General features: G+C 47.2%; 1 protein-coding gene across 1 annotated transcript in view; it reads left to right on the top strand.

The window, feature by feature from the left end:
- The window catches only part of LOC144606372 (paxillin-like), a 52,234-nt gene that overhangs the window by 12,467 nt on the left and 19,057 nt on the right, over nucleotides 1-20,710 (top strand). Inside the window, exons 3-7 of the mRNA XM_078422399.1 lie at nucleotides 352-355; nucleotides 476-558; nucleotides 3,433-3,532; nucleotides 6,902-7,084; nucleotides 15,900-16,073. Coding sequence (XP_078278525.1) covers nucleotides 352-355; nucleotides 476-558; nucleotides 3,433-3,532; nucleotides 6,902-7,084; nucleotides 15,900-16,073 — 544 coding nt within the window. The remainder of the gene's footprint in view (nucleotides 1-351; nucleotides 356-475; nucleotides 559-3,432; nucleotides 3,533-6,901; nucleotides 7,085-15,899; nucleotides 16,074-20,710) is intronic.

Below are 20,710 nucleotides of genomic sequence, written 5' to 3'. Positions count from 1 at the left end.
TATTATCTCCCTCTGCGTCTCTGTATCTCCCATTTTCCCATCACTACCGCGTCTCTCTCATTCTCTTTCACTTTCTCTCTCTGTCTCTTTCTCTTTCTCTCTCCCTGCCTTTCTGCCACACCCTCTGACATTCTCTCTCTGCGTGTCCCTCTCTACCTCCCTGTCTCACTCTCTGCCTCTTCTTATCTGCATGGCTCCGTATCTCATTCTCTGCCTCTCTCTCTCTCTCTCTCTGCTTCTTTATCTCTGCCCCTCCCTCTCTTTCTCGCTCGCTCTCTGCCTCTCTCCGTCTCTCTCTCCTCTTCTCTCTTTCTCGTCGACTAACGTTAAAAAGATTTATTGTTTTCAAAGATTGGTGGACTGTAAATCTGACAAACGTCGATGTCAGTTCCATCGACGTAAATGTTTGAAATCATAACTAAGTCTACTATCCGCATCTACACTAAGACTGGTTCCATTTAATTTCTCTTTCCAGTTGAACCCAGTCTATCTCTCTTTTCCCGTTGACCACGAGGGAGCTGCCTCCAAAAGAGGAAGGACGTCTGATGGCGTTGAAAGGTGGGCTCCAAGACCTAGAACGAAGGAATCTGGTCCGGCCTCACTTGGAGTAGTACGTGCAGTTCTGGTCATTTGCGATAGGAAGAATGCGGCTGCTCTGGAGAGGGTGCAGTAGACCTAACAGTTTAATGGATATTAGGTCCAGGGAGAGGTTGGCCAGGGTGCAGATGAGAATTACGAGAGTGCCCCGGAGTTAGATGATATTAGCTGCAGGGAGATTTCGTGCAGAGGAGGTTTACCAGAATGTTGCCTGTATTATGGGGTACTAGTGACAGGGGGAGGTTGGAGTGGGTGCAGAGGAGATTTGCCTGGCTGCTGTTTGGATTATGGGTAAAAGTTACAAGGAGAGGGTGGCCCTATACATGTAGATGAGCTCATGAGAGGAATAGATCTGGTGAATACATTGGGGGCTTTAACACCAGGGTACAGGAATTTAAAAAAATAGAGGTAATAGGTTTCAGGTGAGTGCAGTAGAACCTGAGGGACAATCATATGTGCCTCCAGCCCCACCTCTGGCAGCGCATTCCAGCCCCCACCACCTTCTGTGTAAAATAACCTTTCCCCAAACATTTTCTTTAAATTACCCGTGTCACTTAAATCTCTGCCTATGAGGGAAATTTGGGCAGGTACACGGATAAGAACATTTTGGAACGGTATGGGCCAAACACGGGTAAATGGGACGAGCTTAGATGGGGCATCTTGGTCGGCATGGAGGATTATTGGCCGAAAAGCTAATATCCTAATATAAGCACAAGGTGCTGGGGCAAATCAACGGATTAGGCAGCATCCCTGGTTAAAATATTAGGTGCGATTTCGGGTCGGGACCCTTCTTCAGAGTAAAAGTGGAGGGTGAGGTGTACTGGTGGAGAGATGGATGCAAGAAGTGACCGGGACAAATCCGTCCCTGCAACAACTGACCTCAGGCGGGGCGGTGCGTTGATATGTCTATTGTTGGCTCGGGAAGATGAGATCTCAAGAAAAACAATGCAGAGAACTGTGGAACTGCAAAACGATGAGGGTGGGGGGGATGGGCAAGAAGGGTATTATTGTGAAGTTATTAAAAAAAATAGAGAATTCAATGTTCATACCGCTCGGCTGTAAGCTATCCAAGTGAAATATGAGGTGCTGTTCCCCAATTTGCCAATGGCCTCACTCTGGCAATGTAGGGAGCCATTGGCCGAAAGTTCACAACGGGAATGGGCAAGGGAGTTGAAATGGTTGGCATGCGGGATATCCAGTATGTCTCAGCTCACCGAGTGTCCGTGTGCAGCGAAACAGTCGCCGGTCCAGATTTGGTCTCGCCGACATACAGAAGCTTACTTCGGGAACATCCGCATAAAACAGACGCAGTTTAAGGAGGTTTAAGGTGAACCTTTGACTCACCTGGAAGATCTGTCGGGGTCCCTGGATGGAGTGGAGGGAGCAGGTATATGAACATAGATGAGGCACTCACACGTGTCTCCTCTGTGTTCAATGCTTCTGCTCTCGCTCTCGTTTAAGAAACATTGACACAGGTATATAGATTGGATGAGTTTCGAGGAAAACAGAACAAACGCAAACAGGAAGAACTATTGTGGATGAGACATGTTGGTCGGTTAGGACAGGTTGGGCCGAAGGGCTTATTTCCACGCTGTATAATTTGGATGATGGAATTGGAAGTAAAACTAGCAGGTTTGCAGATGACACAAAGCTGGGAGACAGTGTGCACTGCGAAGAGGATCTTAGGAGGTTGCAGGGTGACATGGGCAGGTTGAGTGAGTGGGCAGATGTATGGCAGATGCAGTATAATGTAGATAAATGTGAGGCTATCCACTTCGGCGGCAAAAACAAAGGAGGCAGATTATTATCTCAATGGTGTCAGATTAGGTAAAGCGGAAGTGCAACGAGACCTTGGTGTCCTTGTACAGTAGTCACTGAAAGTAAGCGTGCAGGTACAGCAGGCAGTGAAGAAAGCTAATGGCATGTTGGCCATAACGAGAGGATTTCAGTATCGCAGCAAGGAGGTCCTTCTGCAGTTGTATATGGCCCTGGTGAGACCACATCTGGAGTATTGTGCGCAGTTTTCTTCTCCTAATTTGAGGAATGATGTCCTTGCTATTGAGGCAGTGCAGCGTAGGTTCACGAGGCTAATCCCTGGGATGGAGGGACTGCCATATGAGGAAAGATTGGAAAGACTGGGCTTGTATTCACTGGAGTTTAGAAGGATGAGACGGGATCTTATAGAGACGTATAATTTTTTTTAAAGGACTGGACAAGCTAGATGCAGGAAACATGTTCCCAATGTTCAGTGAGTCCAGAACCAGGGGACACAGTCTTAGAATAAAGGGGAGGCAATTTAAAACTGAGGTGAGAAGAAACATTTTCACCCAGAGAGTTGTGAATTTGTGGAATTCTCTGCCACAGAAGGCAGTGGAGGCCAATTCACTGGATGAATGTAAAATAGAATTAGACAAAGGTTTAGGGGCTGGTGGAATCAAGGGATATGGGGAGAAGGCAGGCATGGGTTACTGACTGTGGATAATCAGCCATGATCACAATGAATGGCGGTGCTGGCTCGAAGGGCCAAATGGCCTCCTCCTGTACCTATGTTGCTATGTTTCTATGTATGACTCTGTGACTAAGAATTCGCTGTTCCTCAACTTTCACTGCTCAAGCCCCCTCATCCAACACATAATGCGTCGACATTTCCATCACATCGCCAACGTTTGCCACCACTAAACATATCATTCCATCCCCACCTCCTTTCAGCAGGGACCGTTCGCTCCGCAACTCCTTGCTCCACTAATCAAGTGACGCATCTCGTGCGGCTTTCCTGCAGGTGGACTATTAATAGAATCTGCCTGTTTATCTGACAGCATTTGGTCATTATTTCAGACCGCCTGTTGAGTGGTCCCCGGACACCCAAGAAACTGCTTTACAGAGCCCGACTTCGGCTGCCCGGGAATTGGACGACATCATGGCGAACCTGGCCGGGGTAAGTGCGCGCGCCCGCGAGCCGCTGTAAATCCGCCATAACGCATGGAGATCGAGTCCAAAGTTACAACGGATGAATAGGGAATGTTGGCAGGCGGGGGTGGGGGTGGGAGGTGGAGGGTGGGGGGAGGGGTGGTCTATACTGCTCCACAAAGCCTAGTAGTAATCCAGCATCCCGCTCAAAAAGAGGCGGTGCAGTGGCGCAGTTGTCTCACACAGCCCAGGTTGAATCCCAACATCGGTTGCTGTCTGTACGATGTTTGTACGATATCCCTGTGATAGCTAAGGCTTTCTCCGAGAGCTTCGGATTCCTCCTACATTCCACATGCTTGTTGGTTTGTAGGTTAATTGGCTTCTGTGAATTGTCCCCAGGGTGCAGGGTAGAAATAATGTAGATAACTGATCGTTAGTCGGCGCGACCTCAGTGGGCAAAGGATTTGCTTCCACCTATATCTCTAAACTAAATTAAACAAAACTAAATTACAATTAGTAGCCTAAATTATCCCCTGTTCCTGCCTGTAAATGTCATCGTTATACAGTAACTAGAGATATAAGGGGACCTCACTAAAACTCAGCGAATAGAGAAAGACTGGGACAGGCTGGGTGTGGAGACGATATTTCCATTAGTGGGAGAGAATAAAGGCCTTCTGTAGAATTCTTTGCCAGAGATGGTTGTGGATGCCACGTCATTGTGTATTTTGAATGCTTGGATTGACAGGTGAGGGCGGCATAGTGGCGCAGCGGTGGAATGGCTGCCTTACAGCGCCGGCTACCCGGGTGCGACCCTGACTATGGGTGCCGTCTAATCGGAATTTTTTACGTTCCCCTGTGACCGCGTTGGTTTTCTGCGGGGTGGTCCAGTTCCTTCCCACCTGCAAAGACGGACAGTTTGTAGGTTAATTAGCTCCGATTTTAAAAAGATATATAATTTTTCCCTAGTCTGTAGGAATAGTGCTGGTGTACTATCGGCGCAAACACGTTGTATCTCTGCAGTCTAAAGTAAAGATACTTCATTCGGAAGGCTGTCAAGGGTTATGAGGAGAAAGTAGGAGAATGGGGTTGAAGGGCGAAGATAGATCAGCGACGATGGAATAGCAGATTTGGCTAATTGGCCAAGTTGGCTGGGGAGATGGAGGAGGCAGATCTGACAGTACCTTAAATAAATAGGTTTTGGAATGGATATTGCAGGGGTTTGAGTGATAACAGTTCACGTGCAGGAAGAGGAGTTTGCCACAGATATTGTGGTGTACTATCGCCACAGATATTGTGGGACGATCGGCAGTTTGCCTGCATTCACTTTTTATGTCCTATATATTCTTTGAAATTATAAGAGTCTGCAAAATGTACATCTTACACCTAAGGTATCACAAAATGCTGGAGTAATTCAGCGGGTCAGGCCGCATCTCTGGAGAGAAGGAATGGGTGACGTTTCAGGTCGAGATCCTTCTTCAGACTGATGTCTGGGGGGGCGGGACAAAGAAAGGATGTAGTTGGAGACAGGAAGACAGTGGGAGAACTGTGAAGCGGAGGGGAAGAGAGGAACAGATGAGCTATCTAAAGCTAGAGAAGGCAATGTTCATACTGGTGGGGCACACCTAAAGTCTCCAAACGCAAGCAGGAAGAAACGAGATCGCCCCATATGGGATCGCCCCAACGGGATCGCCCCACCAGTTCATGAATTTGCCCAAGACATGAATTACCTTCGCGCGACCCCACAGAAACAGTACACAGGTAGACTGACATTTTCCACCGTCGGTAAAAAAATTCTGACAAAGACTAGAGAGCATAGTTTTAAGGCGAGAGCGGCAAAGTTTCAAGTGCTAGGGCAACTGCGGGACAAGTATTTTTTTTCACATAGAGTGTTGTGTCCTGGACATTGCCAGAGGTGATGGAGGCAGATGCGATAGTGGAATCAAGAGCCTTATACATAGGCCCACAGAAATACAGGGCTGGAAAGATATATTGCACGTCCAGGCAGAGCAGGTTATTTAAAATTGACAACGCGTTCGGAAGAGAAATTGTGGGGCATTGCGCCTGTTCTTGTCACAGAGATCACTGTTATGCGTTCCATGAAATCCTATGGATAATAAGCCTCCAAACCGAACAAACGCGGGGACATCGGACTAGATGAGCGTAGTATGGATGAGTTGGGCCGAGGGAGTTGTTACCGTGATGAATAACGATTTAGTGGATTGAGAAAATACTGCAATGATACAAGCCGAGGCCCACCGAGTTCACGCCGACCACGATCTCCCATTCACACTTGTTTAGTTGTTAGATACAGCGTTGAAACATGCTCTTCGGCCAAACGAGTCCACACTGACCATCGATCACCCGTTTATATATACATTTTATTTTATCCCTCTTTCCTATTCACTCCTTACATATTAGGGACATTTTCCAATCACATTGACCTCCACGTGCAGGTTTGGATGCTAATTGGCATTTGCAAATTGGCCCTAGTGTGGGTGACAAAAAACGTGTACGGGTGATCGCTGGTCGGCGCGGCCTCAGTGGGTCGAAGTGCCAGTTTGTCCGCTGTATATCTGAAACGAAAACTAAAAAAAAAATAAACGCGCCCGTATGCGGGAAGTGGGAGGGCACTGGGGTACTGACGACACCAAAGCGGTAACAAAGGAAACGTGCAAACTCAGTACAGGTCACAATCGAATCCGGGTCGCTGATGCTGTGAGGTAGCGGCTCTATCAGCTGCGCCACTGTATAGCCACCTCTAATACATCCGGGCCCTCTCACCTTCCGGCACAACCGCAGAATAGCAGTTATCTTTAGAAATAAATGAGGAGGAACTTATTTCACCATAGGTGGATTTGCGGAATTCATTGAGGTTCCTATCAATGTCCGCGTTAAAACTGCCAATTGACTCGGCCTCAACCGCCGATCGTGGCAATGAATACTAAAGGTACGTAACTTTATTGTTAGGTCGTGCAGTCCGGCCCTAGACTCACCCATGTCTGGAAACATCCTCCCCATATCCACTCTATCTAGTTTTAGATTTTGGGTGAAGAGATGCAGCGTGGAAATAAGCCCTTCAGCCCACCACGATCACCCATAACTGAGTTATATCCTACACACAAGGGACAATTTACAGAAGCTTCCAAACCCGAACGTCTTTTGGATGTGGGAGGAAACTGGAGCACCCGAAGAAATCCCATGCGGTCGCAGGGAGAACGTACAAACTTCGTTCAGACGTCAGTATCGAACCTATATCTCTGGGTCTGTAAGGCAGCAAATCCATCGCTGCGTCACTATGCCACCCTCAAAGGCTAATATTATTCACCAATACGTGAAAAGTACCTGTACATACGGCGATGTATTTATATCAAAAGCCTCTTCTGCGTCCTTATATCAGGTTCTCAGCCTCAATGAACCCTCGCCGACCTCGGCCATCCTCATCCCAGAAGCAAACTCGCAGACGCCGGAGACTTCGTTGGACAACATGCTAGGAACCCTACAAGCGGACCTCAAACGCCTTGGGGTAAGCACCGTAGCAAAGGGGATCTGCTGCTCCTGCAAGAAGCCCATCGTAGGAAAGGTGAGTACAGCAATGTTCGGTTCCGGGTGATTGCGCAATGGGTTCTGGCCCTCGGGTTCAGCGGACGTGACACGTTTCGCGTAATGATTGGCATCTCACAGTGCTACTGAGCACTGTACCAATCGGCCCCACTCGTCCATGATACTGCATCAAAGCTGGTCCCCTTTGCCGGCGTTTGACTCATACCCCATCTAAACCTTTCCTATCCATGTCCGTGCAAATGTATTTAAATATTGTTAATATATTAATATATTAATATAATATATTATATTATATTAAAACAATTGATAACAATATATAATATATTAGCTTCTTCTACGTTCTCTGGCAGCTCATTCCATACTCTCTCCACCCTCTCTGGGAAAACATTGCCACAGGTTCCTCTCACCATTGCCCTCCAGTTGCTGATTCCACTACCCTGGGGAAAACTATTTTTGTATTCACAGGATTAATCCCTCCCATGCTGTTCTCTACCTCCATTGAATCATTCCTCCGCCTCTCGCTCCCCGAAGAATAACGTCCTTGCCTGCCCAACCTCTCTGTGTATATCACACGCCCTCTGTTCCTGGCAACATCCTCGTAAACCATATGTGCGCTCTTTCCAGATCAATGACATCGTTCCCAGTGCAAGATAACCATAACTGAATAATATTTGGGCCGAAGGGCCTGTTTCCATACTGTTTGAGTCTATGATAAGAGTAAGGCCCACCCCACGGGAGGGGGGTGGGGTGGGGGGGGGTGGAGGAGGAAGAGGGTGGGGGCGCCACCGGAACGAAGAGATACATCTCGGTGCCTATTAGCTAGGGTGCAACTGAGGAGGTGATGTTTGACACAAAGTGCTGCAGTAACCCCGCGGGTCAGGTAGAGTCTCTGGGGACAATGGAAAGCACAAGCTGCTGGAGTAATTCTGCGGGTCAGGCAACATCGCCGGAGAATTACGGACAGGTATAAAGTGCTGAGGTAACTCTGCGGGCCAGGCAGCATCCCTGGAAAACACTGTTAAGTAAAAATGCCAGAGGAACTCAGTTGCTCAGGCCGAATCTCTGGAGAACACGGATATGCACAAAGTACTGGAGTAGTTCTGCGGGCCATGCAACATCTCCAGACAACATGGTGGGGTACAAAGTGTTTAAGGAACTCGGCGCGTCAAACAGCATCTCGAGAGAACATGGACAGGTACAAAATGTTGGAGTAACTCGACGGGTCAGGCAGCGAATCTGGAGAACATGGATAGGTACAATGCGCTGCTGGAACGCAGCGGGCCAGGCAGTGTCTCTCGGAAACATTGTCAGGTGACGTTTCGGAACCCTTCTTCAGACTCCGTTCCGAAATGTTTCATATTCAAATTTGCGGATGACTCAAAGCTGGGTGGCAGTGTGAACTGTGAGGAGGATGCTATAAGGATGCAGGGTGACTTGGACAGGTTCTGTGATTGGGCAGATGAAGGCAGATGTAGTTTAATGTGCATAAATGTGAATGTATCCACTTTGGTGGAAAGAACAGGAAGGCAGATTATTATCTGAATGGTGTCAAGTTAGGAAATGGGGAAGTATAAAGAGATCTGGGAGTCCTTGTTCATCAGGCACTTAAAGTTAGCATGTGTAGGAAAACAACTGCAGATGTTGGTACAAATCGAAGGTATCACAAAATGCTGGAGTAACTCGGTAGGTCAGGCAGCATCCGGGAGAGAATGAATTGGTGACGTTTCAGGTCGATACCCTTCTTCAGACTGATGTCGGGGGGCGGGACAAAGAAAGGATATAGATGGAGACAGGAAGAGGAACTGTCTAAAGTTAGAGAAGTCAATGTTCATACCAAGCGAAATATGAGGTGATGTTCCTCCAATTTCCGGTGGGCCTCGCTACGACACTGGAGCAGGCCCATGACAGAGAGGTCAGACTGGGAGTGGGAGGGGGAGTTGAAGTGCTCAGCCACCGGGAGATCAGGTGGGTTAAGGCGGACTGACAGAATGTGTTGAGCGAAGCGATCGCCGAGCCTGCGTTGGGTCTCCCCGATTTAGAGAAGTTGACATCTGGAACAGCGGATACAATAGATGAGGTTGGGGAAGGTGCATGTCACGCCTGGAAAGACTGCTTGGGTCCTTTGATGGAGTCCATGGGGGAGGTAAAGGGACAGTTGTTGCATCGCTGCCGTTGCAGGGGAAAGTGCCTGGTTTTGGTATGAAGCGACGAGTGGACCAGGGAGTTACGGAGTGAACGGTCTCTGCGGAACGCAGAAAGGGGAGGAGATGGGAAGATGTGGCCAGTACTGGGATTCCGTTGGAGGTGACGGAAATGTTGGAGGATAATTTGTTGGATACCCTGGCTGATGGGGTGGAAGGTGAGGACAAGGGGGATTGGTGGAAGGTGAGGACCTAAATTAGCATTCAGGTACAGCAGGCAGTGAAGAAAGCTAATGGCATGTTGGCCTTTATGACAAGAGGAGTTGAGTATATGAGCAAAGAGGTCCTTCTGCAGTTGTACAGTGCCCTAGTGAGACCGCACCTGGAGTACTTTGTGCAGTTTTGGTCTCCAAATTTGAGGAAGGATATTCTTGCTATTGAGGGCGTGCAGCATAGGGTCACTAGGTTAATTCCTTGAATGGCGGGACTGTCGTATGTTGAAAGACTGGAGCGACTAGGCTTGTATACGCTGGAATTTAGAAGGATGAGAAGCGATCTTATTGATACATATGCGATTATTACGAAATTGGACACATTAGACGCAGGAAACATGTTCCCAATGTTGGGGGAGTCCAGAACTAGGGGTCACAGTTTAAGGATACGGGGTAGGCCATTTAGAAAGGAGATGAGGAAAAACGTTTTCAGTCAGAGAGTTGTGAATCTGTGGAATTCTCTGCCTCAGAAGGCAGTGGAGGCCAATTCTCTGGATGCTTTCAAGAGAGAGCGAGATAGAGCTCTTAAGGATAGCGGAGTCTATGGGGAGAAGGTAGGAAGGGGGTACTGATTGTGAATGATCAGCCATGATCACATTGAATGGCGGTGCTGGATCGAAGGGCCGAATGGCCTAGTCCAGCTCCTATTGTCTATTGTCTATTGTCTATATTCCTTTTCCCCAGAAGAATACCCTGCCTACTTGGGTACTCCAGCATTTTGTCTCTATTTTAGTTATATACCAACTAATGCAGTTCCTTCCTACACAAGGTGATATTTGGCCAGACTAACTGAAAACTCGGTAAAAAATATAATTTGAAGTGGAGAATATATATTTTTTAAATCGGTGGGGAGGAGATAACGATACCTGCATAGAGGGGTGGGGTGAGAAAGAATTCGCGGCCCGGCCGCCATATTGTATCAGTGGATGAAGGGTATTCAACAAATACACGTGTTCGGGAAACAGCAGTTTCCCAGGATTATGGTGCGGAGGCAAATTGGGTTCAGTGTTGAGGCAAAATTTCAGAAGGAAACATGCACTTGAGGATGTCGGATTTAAAGATAAACTATACAGTTAATGGCTAGACCCTAAACAGCATTAATGTACAGCGAGACATTGCACTCCAAGTTCGCAACTCCCTGAAACTGGCACACAAATGAATAAAGAGGTAAATGGGTAAGGATGCTTGTCTTCATCAGTCAGGTCATTGGGTTTTTCAGCCAGAAAATTACGTTACTAAAACTTTGATTACTTTAGTTTGGTTTAATTCAGTTTTGGTTAGTTCAGCTTAACTGAGTTTAATCTCGTTTCGGTCAGTTTCGTTTAGTTTATTGTTATCACGTGTACCAAGGTGGAGTGAAAGGTTTTTAGTTGCTCTCCCGTTAGGGAAAGGACTGTACATGATTACATTCAACCCGTCCACAGTGTACAGATAGAGTATAAACGATATAACGTTGAGCAAGTTAAAGTCCAACAAAGTCCGAATAAAGAAAGTTCAAAGGTCTCCAAATGAGATAGATGGTAAGTCAGGACCGGGATCTAGCTGGTGAGATAACGGTTCAGTTGCCTGAATACAGCTGGGAACAAACTGTCCCTGAATCTGGCGGTACAGCGTTTTCAATCTTCCATTACTCTTGCCTGAATGGAGAGGGGTGAAGAGGGTGTAACCGTGGTGAGACATGTCCTTGATCATATTGGTGGTCTTGCTGAGGCACCGTGAAGTGTAGATGGAATCCATGGAAGGAAGGAAGGAGAGCGGACACCAAACTTTTGAAGATGGTGAGGTATTGGGTCCCAGGAGACCTCCCACGCGTAAAGTTCGTTCCTGTACAGGGGAGGCACAGTGGCTCACAGCTGGTAGAACCACTGCCTCACAGCCTGAGCACCTCAAGTTTGATCATGACCGCGGATCTCGTTTGTCTGTGCGAGGTTTGCACATGCCCCATGCCTTCCCTCTGGGTGCTCCGGTTTTATCCAACATCCCAAAGCCTTTGGGGTTGGTTGGTTAATTGATCCTGTGCAAATTGCCACTTAGTGTGTAGGGAGTGGATTAGAAAGTGCGATGACATGGAACTACTGTGTACCGGCGATTTGAGGTCGGCGTGGTCTCGGTGGGCCGAAGGGCTGTTCCGTGCTGTACCACTATGCTAAGATAAGTTAAAGTAAAACATGGTTAAGTTAAGTTAAGTTAAGTTTAGTTAAGTTAATAGACAATAGACAATAGACAATAGGTGCAGGAGTAGGCCATTCAGCCCTTCGAGCCAGCACCGCCATTCAATGCGATCATGGCTGATCACTCTCAATCAGTACCCCGTTCCTGCCTTCTCCCCATACCCCCTCACTCCGCTATCCTTAAGAGCTCTATCCAGCTCTCTCTTGAAAGCATCCAACGAACTGGCCTCCACTGCCTTCTGAGGCAGAGAATTCCACACCTTCACCACTCTCTGACTGAAAAAGTTCTTCCTCATCTCCGTTCTAAATGGCCTACCCCTTTTTCTTAAACTGTGGCCCCTTGTTCTGGACTCCCCCAACATTGGGAACATGTTTCCTGCCTCTAATGTGTCCAATCCCCTATTTATCGTATATGTTTCAATAAGATCCCCCTCATCCTTCTAAATTCCAGTGTATACAAGCCTAATTGCTCCAGCCTTTCAACATACGACAGTCCCGCCATTCCGGGAATTAACCTAGTGAACCTACGCTGCACGCCCTCAATAGCAAAAATATCCTTCCTCAAATTTGGAGACCAAAACTGCAAACAGTACTCCAGATGCGGTCTCACCAGGGCCCGGTACAACTGTAGAAGGACCTCTTTGCTCCTATACTCAACTCCTCTTGTTATCAAGGCCAACATTCCATTGGCTTTCTTCACTGCCTGCTGTACCTGCATGCTTCCTTTCAGTGACTGATGCACTAGGACACCCAGATCTCGTTGAACATCCCCTCTTCCTAACTCCTAAGTTAAGTTTAGTTAAGCTAAGTTAACAAAAGTAAACTAAACTAAACTAAATTGGTCGCGTTTGATTAGTTGCCACTGATGTGTGAGTGAGGGACAGAGTGAGTAGTAATTTCCCTTAGTGTGTGATGGATGAGTAGATTGTGGACTTAATTGGCTGCTGTAGGTCAATTCCCCAGTATAGGGGTGAGTAGTAGGGTGTGTGTTAATTGGTCAGTGTGGGTCAATGAGCACCACTTGGTGTGTGAGGGGTAGTGTGGGTTCTCTTGCTGCTGAGGTTAATTGCCTTTGGTGTTTTCGTAAGGCATAGTGTGGAATGATTGGCTGCAGTAAGTTTATTGCCCCCAGTGAGTGGGTGAGTGGCTGCAGTAAGTTTATTGCCCCAGTGAGTGGGGGAGTGGTGGGCTGTCGGCCGCCGTCGGTTATTTGCCCCTAATGTGTATGTGTGGGGCTAAATGGCCGCGAGAGGTTGATTAGCCCCAGTGAGTGGGGGAGGGAAGAGTGCATGGTACCTGGTCGCTGTAGATTAATTGCCCCCAGTGTGTGGTTGAGGGAACGGGTGAGGTGGTCATTGACTACTGTAGGATACTTCCCCCTGTATCAGTGAGTGGTACGGCGTGGGGTAATTTGACGCTGTAGGTTAATTGCCCACAGAATGCGGGTAAGGGGGTAATTGACTGATGCAGTTTCATAGAAGCATAAAAAATAGGCGCAAGAGGAGGGCATTCTGCCCTTCCAGCCAGCACCGCCATTCATTGTGATCGTGGCAGATCGTCCCCAATCAACCTCGTCTGCCTTCTCCCCATATCCCTTGATTCCACCAGCCCCTAGAGTTGTATCTAACTATCTCTTAAACCTCATCTATTGCATCTGCTGCTCTAGATGTCAAATTATTTACATCGGCGAAACCAGGCGCAGGAGGAGGCTTCGCTCAACACCTGCGCTCGGTCCGCATTGACCAAACTGATCTCCCGGTGGCGGAGCTCTTCAACTCCCCCTCCCATTCCCAGTTTGACCTTTCCGTCATGGGCCTCCTCCAATGCCATAGTGAGGCCCAACGGAAATTGGAGGAACAGCACCTCATATGTCGCCTGGGCAGCTTGCAGCCCAGTGGTATGAACATCGACTTCTCCAACTTTAGATAGTTCCTCTGTCCCTCTCTTCCCCTCCTCCTTCCCAGATCTCCCTCTATCTTTCTGTCTCCACCTATATCCTTCCTTTGTCCTGCCCCCCTGACATCAGTCTGAAGAAGGGTCTCGAGATGCTGCCTCATCTGCTGAGTTACTCCAGCATTTTGTGAATAAATATCTTAAATCCATCCAGTGATTTGGCTTCCACTGCCCTCGGTGGCAGAGAATTCCACAAATTCACAACTCTCTGGGTGAAAAGCTTTTTTCTCACCTCAGTTTTAAATGGTCTCCCCTTTATTCTAACACTGTGGCCCCTGGTTCTGGAATGGCTCAACATTGCGGACATTTTTCCAATTGCCCCATTGTGTGGGGTGAGGGGTAGGGTGCGGTTTAATTGGTCGTTGTTGGTTAATTGCCCCAGTTTGGATGAGGGATAGGGCGATGGGTAATTGCCGCTGTGGGTGATGGTCGGATGTGTGGATGATGGATTGATGTGGGGTAATTGGCCCCTGTATATGAGTAAGAGTCCAAGGCTATGGCATGGGATAAAATTGTCTGCTGCAGGTTAATTGCCCCATGCAAAATGTGTAGGAAAGAATTGTGGATGCTCGCTTAAATCTAAGTTAGATACAAGGTGCTGGAATAACTCAGTGGGACAGGCAGCAACTCTGGATAGCAGGAATGTGTGATCCTTCTTCAGACTGAGCGTGAGGGGTAGTGTGCCCTAATCGTCATCCATACCTTCTCTCCAGAGATGTTGCCTGTCCCGTTGAGTTACTCCAGCATTTTCTGCCTACCTTAATTGCCCCGGGTGTGAGTGGTCGTAATTGGCCGCTGTGATTAATTGCCCTGGTGTTTGGGTGAGGGACAGGACGCTGTGTAATTTGAAGCTGCAAGTTCATTGCCGGTGTGCCTATGAGTGACCGGGGTGAGTGGTCCACTGTTAGTTAATTTTCCCGTGTGAAAGCGAGTGATAGAATCCTAGGGGAGATGATGATAATGTGGGGAGGCGAAAATATAGACGTAGCGTAGATGGGTGGTCGATGGTCGGCATGTGCTCAGTCTGCCGAATAGTCTGGTTCTGTGTTGTATGACTCGAACTGATTTTAAGCTATCGGATGCAAAATGACGCAGCACAGTGGCGCAGCGATACTGCGGCTGTCTCACAGCTCTAGGGACCGTGATCGACCCTGAACTCGGTTGCTGCCAGTGTGGACTTCGCACGTCTTCCATGTGACCGTGCGGCATTCCTCGGGCTGCTCCGGTTCCCTCCCACATCCAAATGACGTGCGGGATTGCAGGTTACTTACTCCTGTGTGCAGGCAGTGGAGGAGTGCGTGAGATAACACATAGAATGAGACAGAATTGGCGATCGATGTCAGCGTGATTGGCTGAAAGGCCTGTTTCCATGCTTCATCTCTGAACTAAACTAAAAGAAAGTACAGCGTGGAAATAGGCCCTTCAGCCGAACTTTCCCACGACCATCATGTCCCATCTCTTACAGTCCCACCTGCCATCCATTGGCCCACATCCCTCCAAAACTACCCTTTCCAGGTACCTGGGCAAATGATTTTTAAAGTTTTCGATAGTGCCTGCCATAATTGTCTCCACCAGGAAGGGTAGGAAGGAACTGCAGATACTGGTTTAAATCGGAGATGGACCCAAAATGCTGGAGTAATTCACCGGAACTGCCTGTCTCCATAGAACCTTTTCTCGTCACAATGTGCCTACTGGATGAATTTAAGAGAATTAGAGGTCTTGGGGCTAGCGGTATCAAGGGATATTGGGAGAAGGAGGGCACTGGTTACTGATTGTGGAAGATCAGTCATGTTCACAATGAATGGCGGTGCTGGCTCGAAGGGACAAATTGCCTCCTCCTGCACCTATTTTCTAAGTTTCTATGTTTCTATGTTTCTCTGCTGCCTGTCCCGATGAGTTACTCCAGCAATTTGTGCCTCCCTCATCTGAGAGCTAGTTCCGTATAACCACGCATCGTTTTACAAAGTGTCCCCCCAGGTTCTTATTAACACTCCCCCCCCCTCCCCGCCCCTCCCATCTTAAACCTATCTCATCTGGTTCTTGATACCGGTACTCTGGGTAAAATACTATTGCCATTAATCCTATCTATATCTCACGCTTTTCTACACTTCTATGAGATCACTGCTAATGCTCCTGTGCTCCAAAAGGGAAAGAGTCCTAGCTTGCTCAAACTCTCCCTGTAGCTCGAGCGCTCGAGTCCTGGCAACGTCCTCATAATATAATAGATACCTTCTGTACCCGAGTCACGTACGGGGAGTTGACCTTTGACTCTTGTTGATGCATTTCTCCCATTACAGATTATTACGGCGATGGGTCTAACATGGCATCCCGAACATTTCGTCTGTGCGCACTGCGAGGAAGAAATTGGACACAACGGCTTCTACGAGCGGGATGGTCGGGCTTATTGCAACAAGGATTACCAGAACCTTTTCTCGCCACAATGTGCTTACTGTGGCGCAGCTATTCTGGACGTAAGCCGCTTTACTTGGAGTACCTTATGTAGATTCAGTCTCCCAGCGACAGTAGTGATGCCACACATGGCGCAAATAACTCTTCAACGGAACATGGGGAAATGCAGCAGAGCAACGAACCCAATTCGACCCACAATATTTGTGCCCAACATGATGTTAATTTTTTTTAAATCATCTGCGTGCACGTGATCAATATCCCTCCGTGCCCTGCATAAACGTGGTCCCTTGCCCATAATACGAGACAATCTTCATCTTCTCTGAGGTTGAGGGAAGACGATATAGAAGTGTATAAAAGTGTAAGAAGCATTGATACGGTACACAGTCAGAACCTGTACCCCACTTGAGGGCATAGCTATAAGGTGAGGGGAGATGTGCGGAGCAAGTTCTTTTACACATGGTTATGGGGGCTGGAACGTACTGCCAAGCATTGTTTTGGAGGCAGATGCAATATTCGGTTTAGGAGGCTTTTAGATAGGCACATGGCCTTGCAGTGGCTGGAGGGAAATGGATCATGTGTGATCAGGTGAAATCGGTTTAAATTAACATCTTGTTTAGCATAAACATTGTGGGCCGAAGAGCCCGTTTAAACGATGTCCTGTTCTATGTTGTATGTTCCGTTTCGAGTCACATAATCATTGTTAGATATATCAAGGAAACAGTAGTTTGACCTGTAGTCACAACGCCGACCATCAATCACCCGGTCACACTAGTTTTCTGTTATCTCTTTTTTTCCCCCATCCAACCCAGTCGGTTTGCAAACCCACATACATTTTGAAATATGGGAGGAAACCGAAGCACCCTCGCGGTTACAGGCTGAACGTGCAAACTCCGCACACAGAGACTATTGGAGGTCAAGATCGAACCGGGCATCTGGCGTTGTGGGGCAGCACCTCTTCCGCCACATCACTATGCCGCTTACTTTGTCGTCTCTGTCTGATTACCTACCTGTCTACTTAATTGTCTTTCCCTTCCAACAACTATGTCTTTCTCTTCCTCTGTATCTCTCATCGTCCCTTTTTTTTCTCTGAGCATTCTTTTATTTCCTCTCTGCCGTTCACATTGATTGTTTTGCGGTCTGAATAACTCACTCGCTCGCTCCCCCTCTCACTCACTCACTCACTCACTCAGTCATCCGCTAATTCGCTCGCTCACTCACTCACTCACTCACTCACTCACTCACTCACTCACTCACTCACTCACTCACTCACTCACTCACTCACTCACTTACTCACTCACTCAGTTTTCAATATTTTCAAGTCTTTTATGGATGTAGTTTTGTTTTTTGTTCCCAATAGTGTTGTTTTTTAATCTTTTAAAGGTTTTCTTTATATCTAATACGTAAGTCTGAATTGTTTGGTTGGTGGTGTTTTTGATTTGATATTTTCCTCAGATTTATTCTGGCATTTATGCACTCGTAGTCAAACCATTTTTCATGGTTATGTTTTTTGATTATTTTTCTCTTCTGTTTTACAAGATCAGCTTTGTGAAAGATCATATTAATGTCATTTATGGCCATGTTTACAACGTCTCTGGTAGTCTCATTTGGGTTTGTCTTAAATTTCGATATTTTATTTATGAGATCGGATGAGTTCAGGGCCATGATGAATTTAGCTCCACTGTCTGAAGTCCATCTGTATGTCTGATTTAGTTTATGGAGCTTACTGGGCTTCTTTTTTACGTCTTTAATTTGAGCAGACAATTTTAGGTATACGTTGATTTGGCTATGGTCTGAGAGAGGGGACTGCTGCCAAACAGTGAATGCACTGATAGTGCAGGGGTCTATATCAGTGATTGCATAGTCCACCATGCTAGACCCAAGAGCTGAGGAATATGTGAACCTCCCCATCGAGTCCCCTCTGAACCTACCAGTAACTATATATACGCCCTAGGCTCGACAGAGATGCACTACCTCTCTGCCACTTTTGTTTATTTCACAGTCAAGGTTGTTCCGTTTGGTGAGGGTTGGTGTGACGTACAAGGGGGTTTGACCGAACAGATGGTTGTTGCCCTGTGGGTCTATGAAATCGGGTTCACATCCAGTCCTTGCATTCAAGTCCCCACAAAGTAGCACATTTCCCTGGGCCTGGAAATGGTTGATTTCCGTGTGGAGGGTTTCAAATAAATCCTCCTCAAAGTATGGTGATTCCATTGGGGGTATGTAGACAGCACAAATATATGTATCTTCCTCGGTTATTCCAATTTCTTTATCTAGTTTCAGCCATATATGTGATTTCCCCTGTTTTATTGATGTAATGTGACTGTCTAGTTCTCCCTTGTACCACACCAAGTTCTGCCCTTATGTATATTAGTAATTATTACTGAGGACACCATGACTTCATGATACGCTGAGGGGCAGTGAGTAAATGTATCCTTTCGGTGCCATGTTTCTGTTAATATCATTATATCAGTATCTTCTATGAGCTTTAGGAATTCAGGGTTCCTAGTCTTCATCCCGAAGGTTGAGGAGTAGAGACCCTGGATATTCCAGCAGCTTATATGGAATGAACTCATTTATTTTTACTTATATATCTTTCTTTTTTCTCTTTGGAGAAAAACAAAAACCCATTTTGTGGGACATGTGTGAAAACACTAATTTTTTCTATAAATGGGGAATGTTAGGTAGAATTTGGTATGCCGTAGTAAGGCAGGCTCGGACTGCCACCTAGTAATAATAACAATATTAAAAATAGCAATATTAACAATATTAATAGTAATATCAACAATATTAACAATACTAATTCAATGCACTCTTATGCTATTTTTTCCTTTTATCAGTCAGTCGGGAGGGACTATGTGTATGTGTTCTTTTTTTTACCACAAGGGTTGGGAACACAGGGCGTGCAGCAGCTTCCTGATCTCTCCCATCTCCGGGGTGGTCGGTCGGTCGGCGGCTGTGGCTGAGGTGGTGGGCCGGGAGCAATGGCGGCCCATGCTAGACTGTTGTGTCTCCTCGCAGTTTAGGGGTTGGTCCGGAGGTAGAGAGGGGGAGGGAATCTGGTTTGGCTTCTTGGGTTCCCATTGATCGAGGGGGTGAGAAGGTTGCGTCCCAGGACAGTATCTTTAAAGTTCTTTGCGAAGGCCCTCACCCCCTTTTTAGATGTATTCCGTCATGAAGGTCCCATGTACCGATGGTTGGGTGGTGGGCCAATTGGACGTTACGGAGGGTGGCACATCCTCTGCTGTTCTCCATGTTGGTGTTGTGGATCACATGGGGTGTCCGTCCTGGGCAGCAGGGTAGAGATCACGATCCTCGAATCAGGGATTTCCTTGCTGGCCTTTCCCGCCATCCTCTTTATTGCCCCATCAGTGCCATGGCGTAGAGTGCGCAGATCATTCATGCCTGTGTGGATCACAAGGTATTGAGGGCTTCCGATGGTGTCTTTGTTTGCCGCGCCGTTGTGTTTGGCTGCCTGCCACTGTATGTTTCTTTTTTTTCCTGGTCAGATGTGCAGCACTTTGGTCAACGTGGGTTGTTTTTAAATGTGCTATACAAATAAATTGACTTGACTTGACTTGACTTGTTCAAGACCCTCATTGCATGGTCTGTTGTGCTGCACGTTTTAACCAGTACCTGGCGACCTGGGAACAGCCTCTGCGAGTCCAGAAACTTCCCGTTGGAGTCAGTCAGTAGGACTACCTGGGGTTTCTTTTCAGACTGGGAGGCAGGAGGTTGAGTAGGGCTGAGATGGGGGTTGCCTCTTGACTGTGTCCCTGGAGCAGTCAGTAGGACTACCTGGGGTTTTGCTTTTCAGACTGAGAGGCAGGAGGTTGGGTAGGGTTGAGATGTGGCTTGCCTGTCGACTGTGTTCCTGGAGCAGGCTGTGTGACAGGAGGGGTGTTCAGTGGTGGTGTATTGGTGGGCTGAGTGCAATCAGAGAGGTTGGGGCGGCCATAGGGAGGTGGGCAACAAATGGGCTCTGTCTTTTCGTGTGTCCCCTTTTTGGAACTTCTAAGTGATTGTTCCTGGTATTTTGGAGCTGTTTGTTAAATTCTTTTCCTTGCTTATTTATAGCCTCCTTCATTTTGGTTATTTTGGCACGGAGTGCACAGTTTTCTTGTCTCAGCTCTTCCGGAGTTCTCTTCATCTCAGAGGTTGTGGTCTCATTTTTCGCCATCAACTGTTTGAAGTCCTCTTTCAGCTGGTGGGAGTACTTAGCCTGTGCTTGTTTGAACTCCGTGAAATCAAGTTCTAACTGGGCCAGACTATCTCTGAGCTGGCGGTTTTAGTTATAAGGTGTAGGAGGGGTAGAGATAGCCAGGGGCAGCAGTTATCTCTGGTGGACTCTCGTCTTCGTAATTTCCCTGGTGGGTATCGGTCCTTATTTTGTTCACCTCTGTTAGCAGGAGGAAAAACTCTTCAAAAGAGTCCAAGTTTCTGTATTTCCCTGTATCACAATTTTACCTCCATTGTAGTAGGAAATAGTAAGGAGAGGGTCATCTTTGTCTAGGTTTTGATCTTTACATACTTTCAGTCTGCCCCCATGTCCGATACCCTCTCTATGGACGTGTGGGTAGTTACCCAGCAGAGTGTCTCTCCATGAATGGATGTAGTTAGTGAAGAATATTACGTTATTCTACTTCCTAAAAAATATATATTTTCCGAGTTTTCGTGTTTCACACTGTCCCACTTTAGGTCT

The sequence above is a fragment of the Rhinoraja longicauda genome, chromosome 26, assembly GCF_053455715.1.
Source record: "Rhinoraja longicauda isolate Sanriku21f chromosome 26, sRhiLon1.1, whole genome shotgun sequence".
NCBI classification, from domain to species: Eukaryota; Metazoa; Chordata; class Chondrichthyes; order Rajiformes; family Arhynchobatidae; genus Rhinoraja; species Rhinoraja longicauda.
This window is presented reverse-complemented; position numbering and strand designations above follow the sequence as displayed.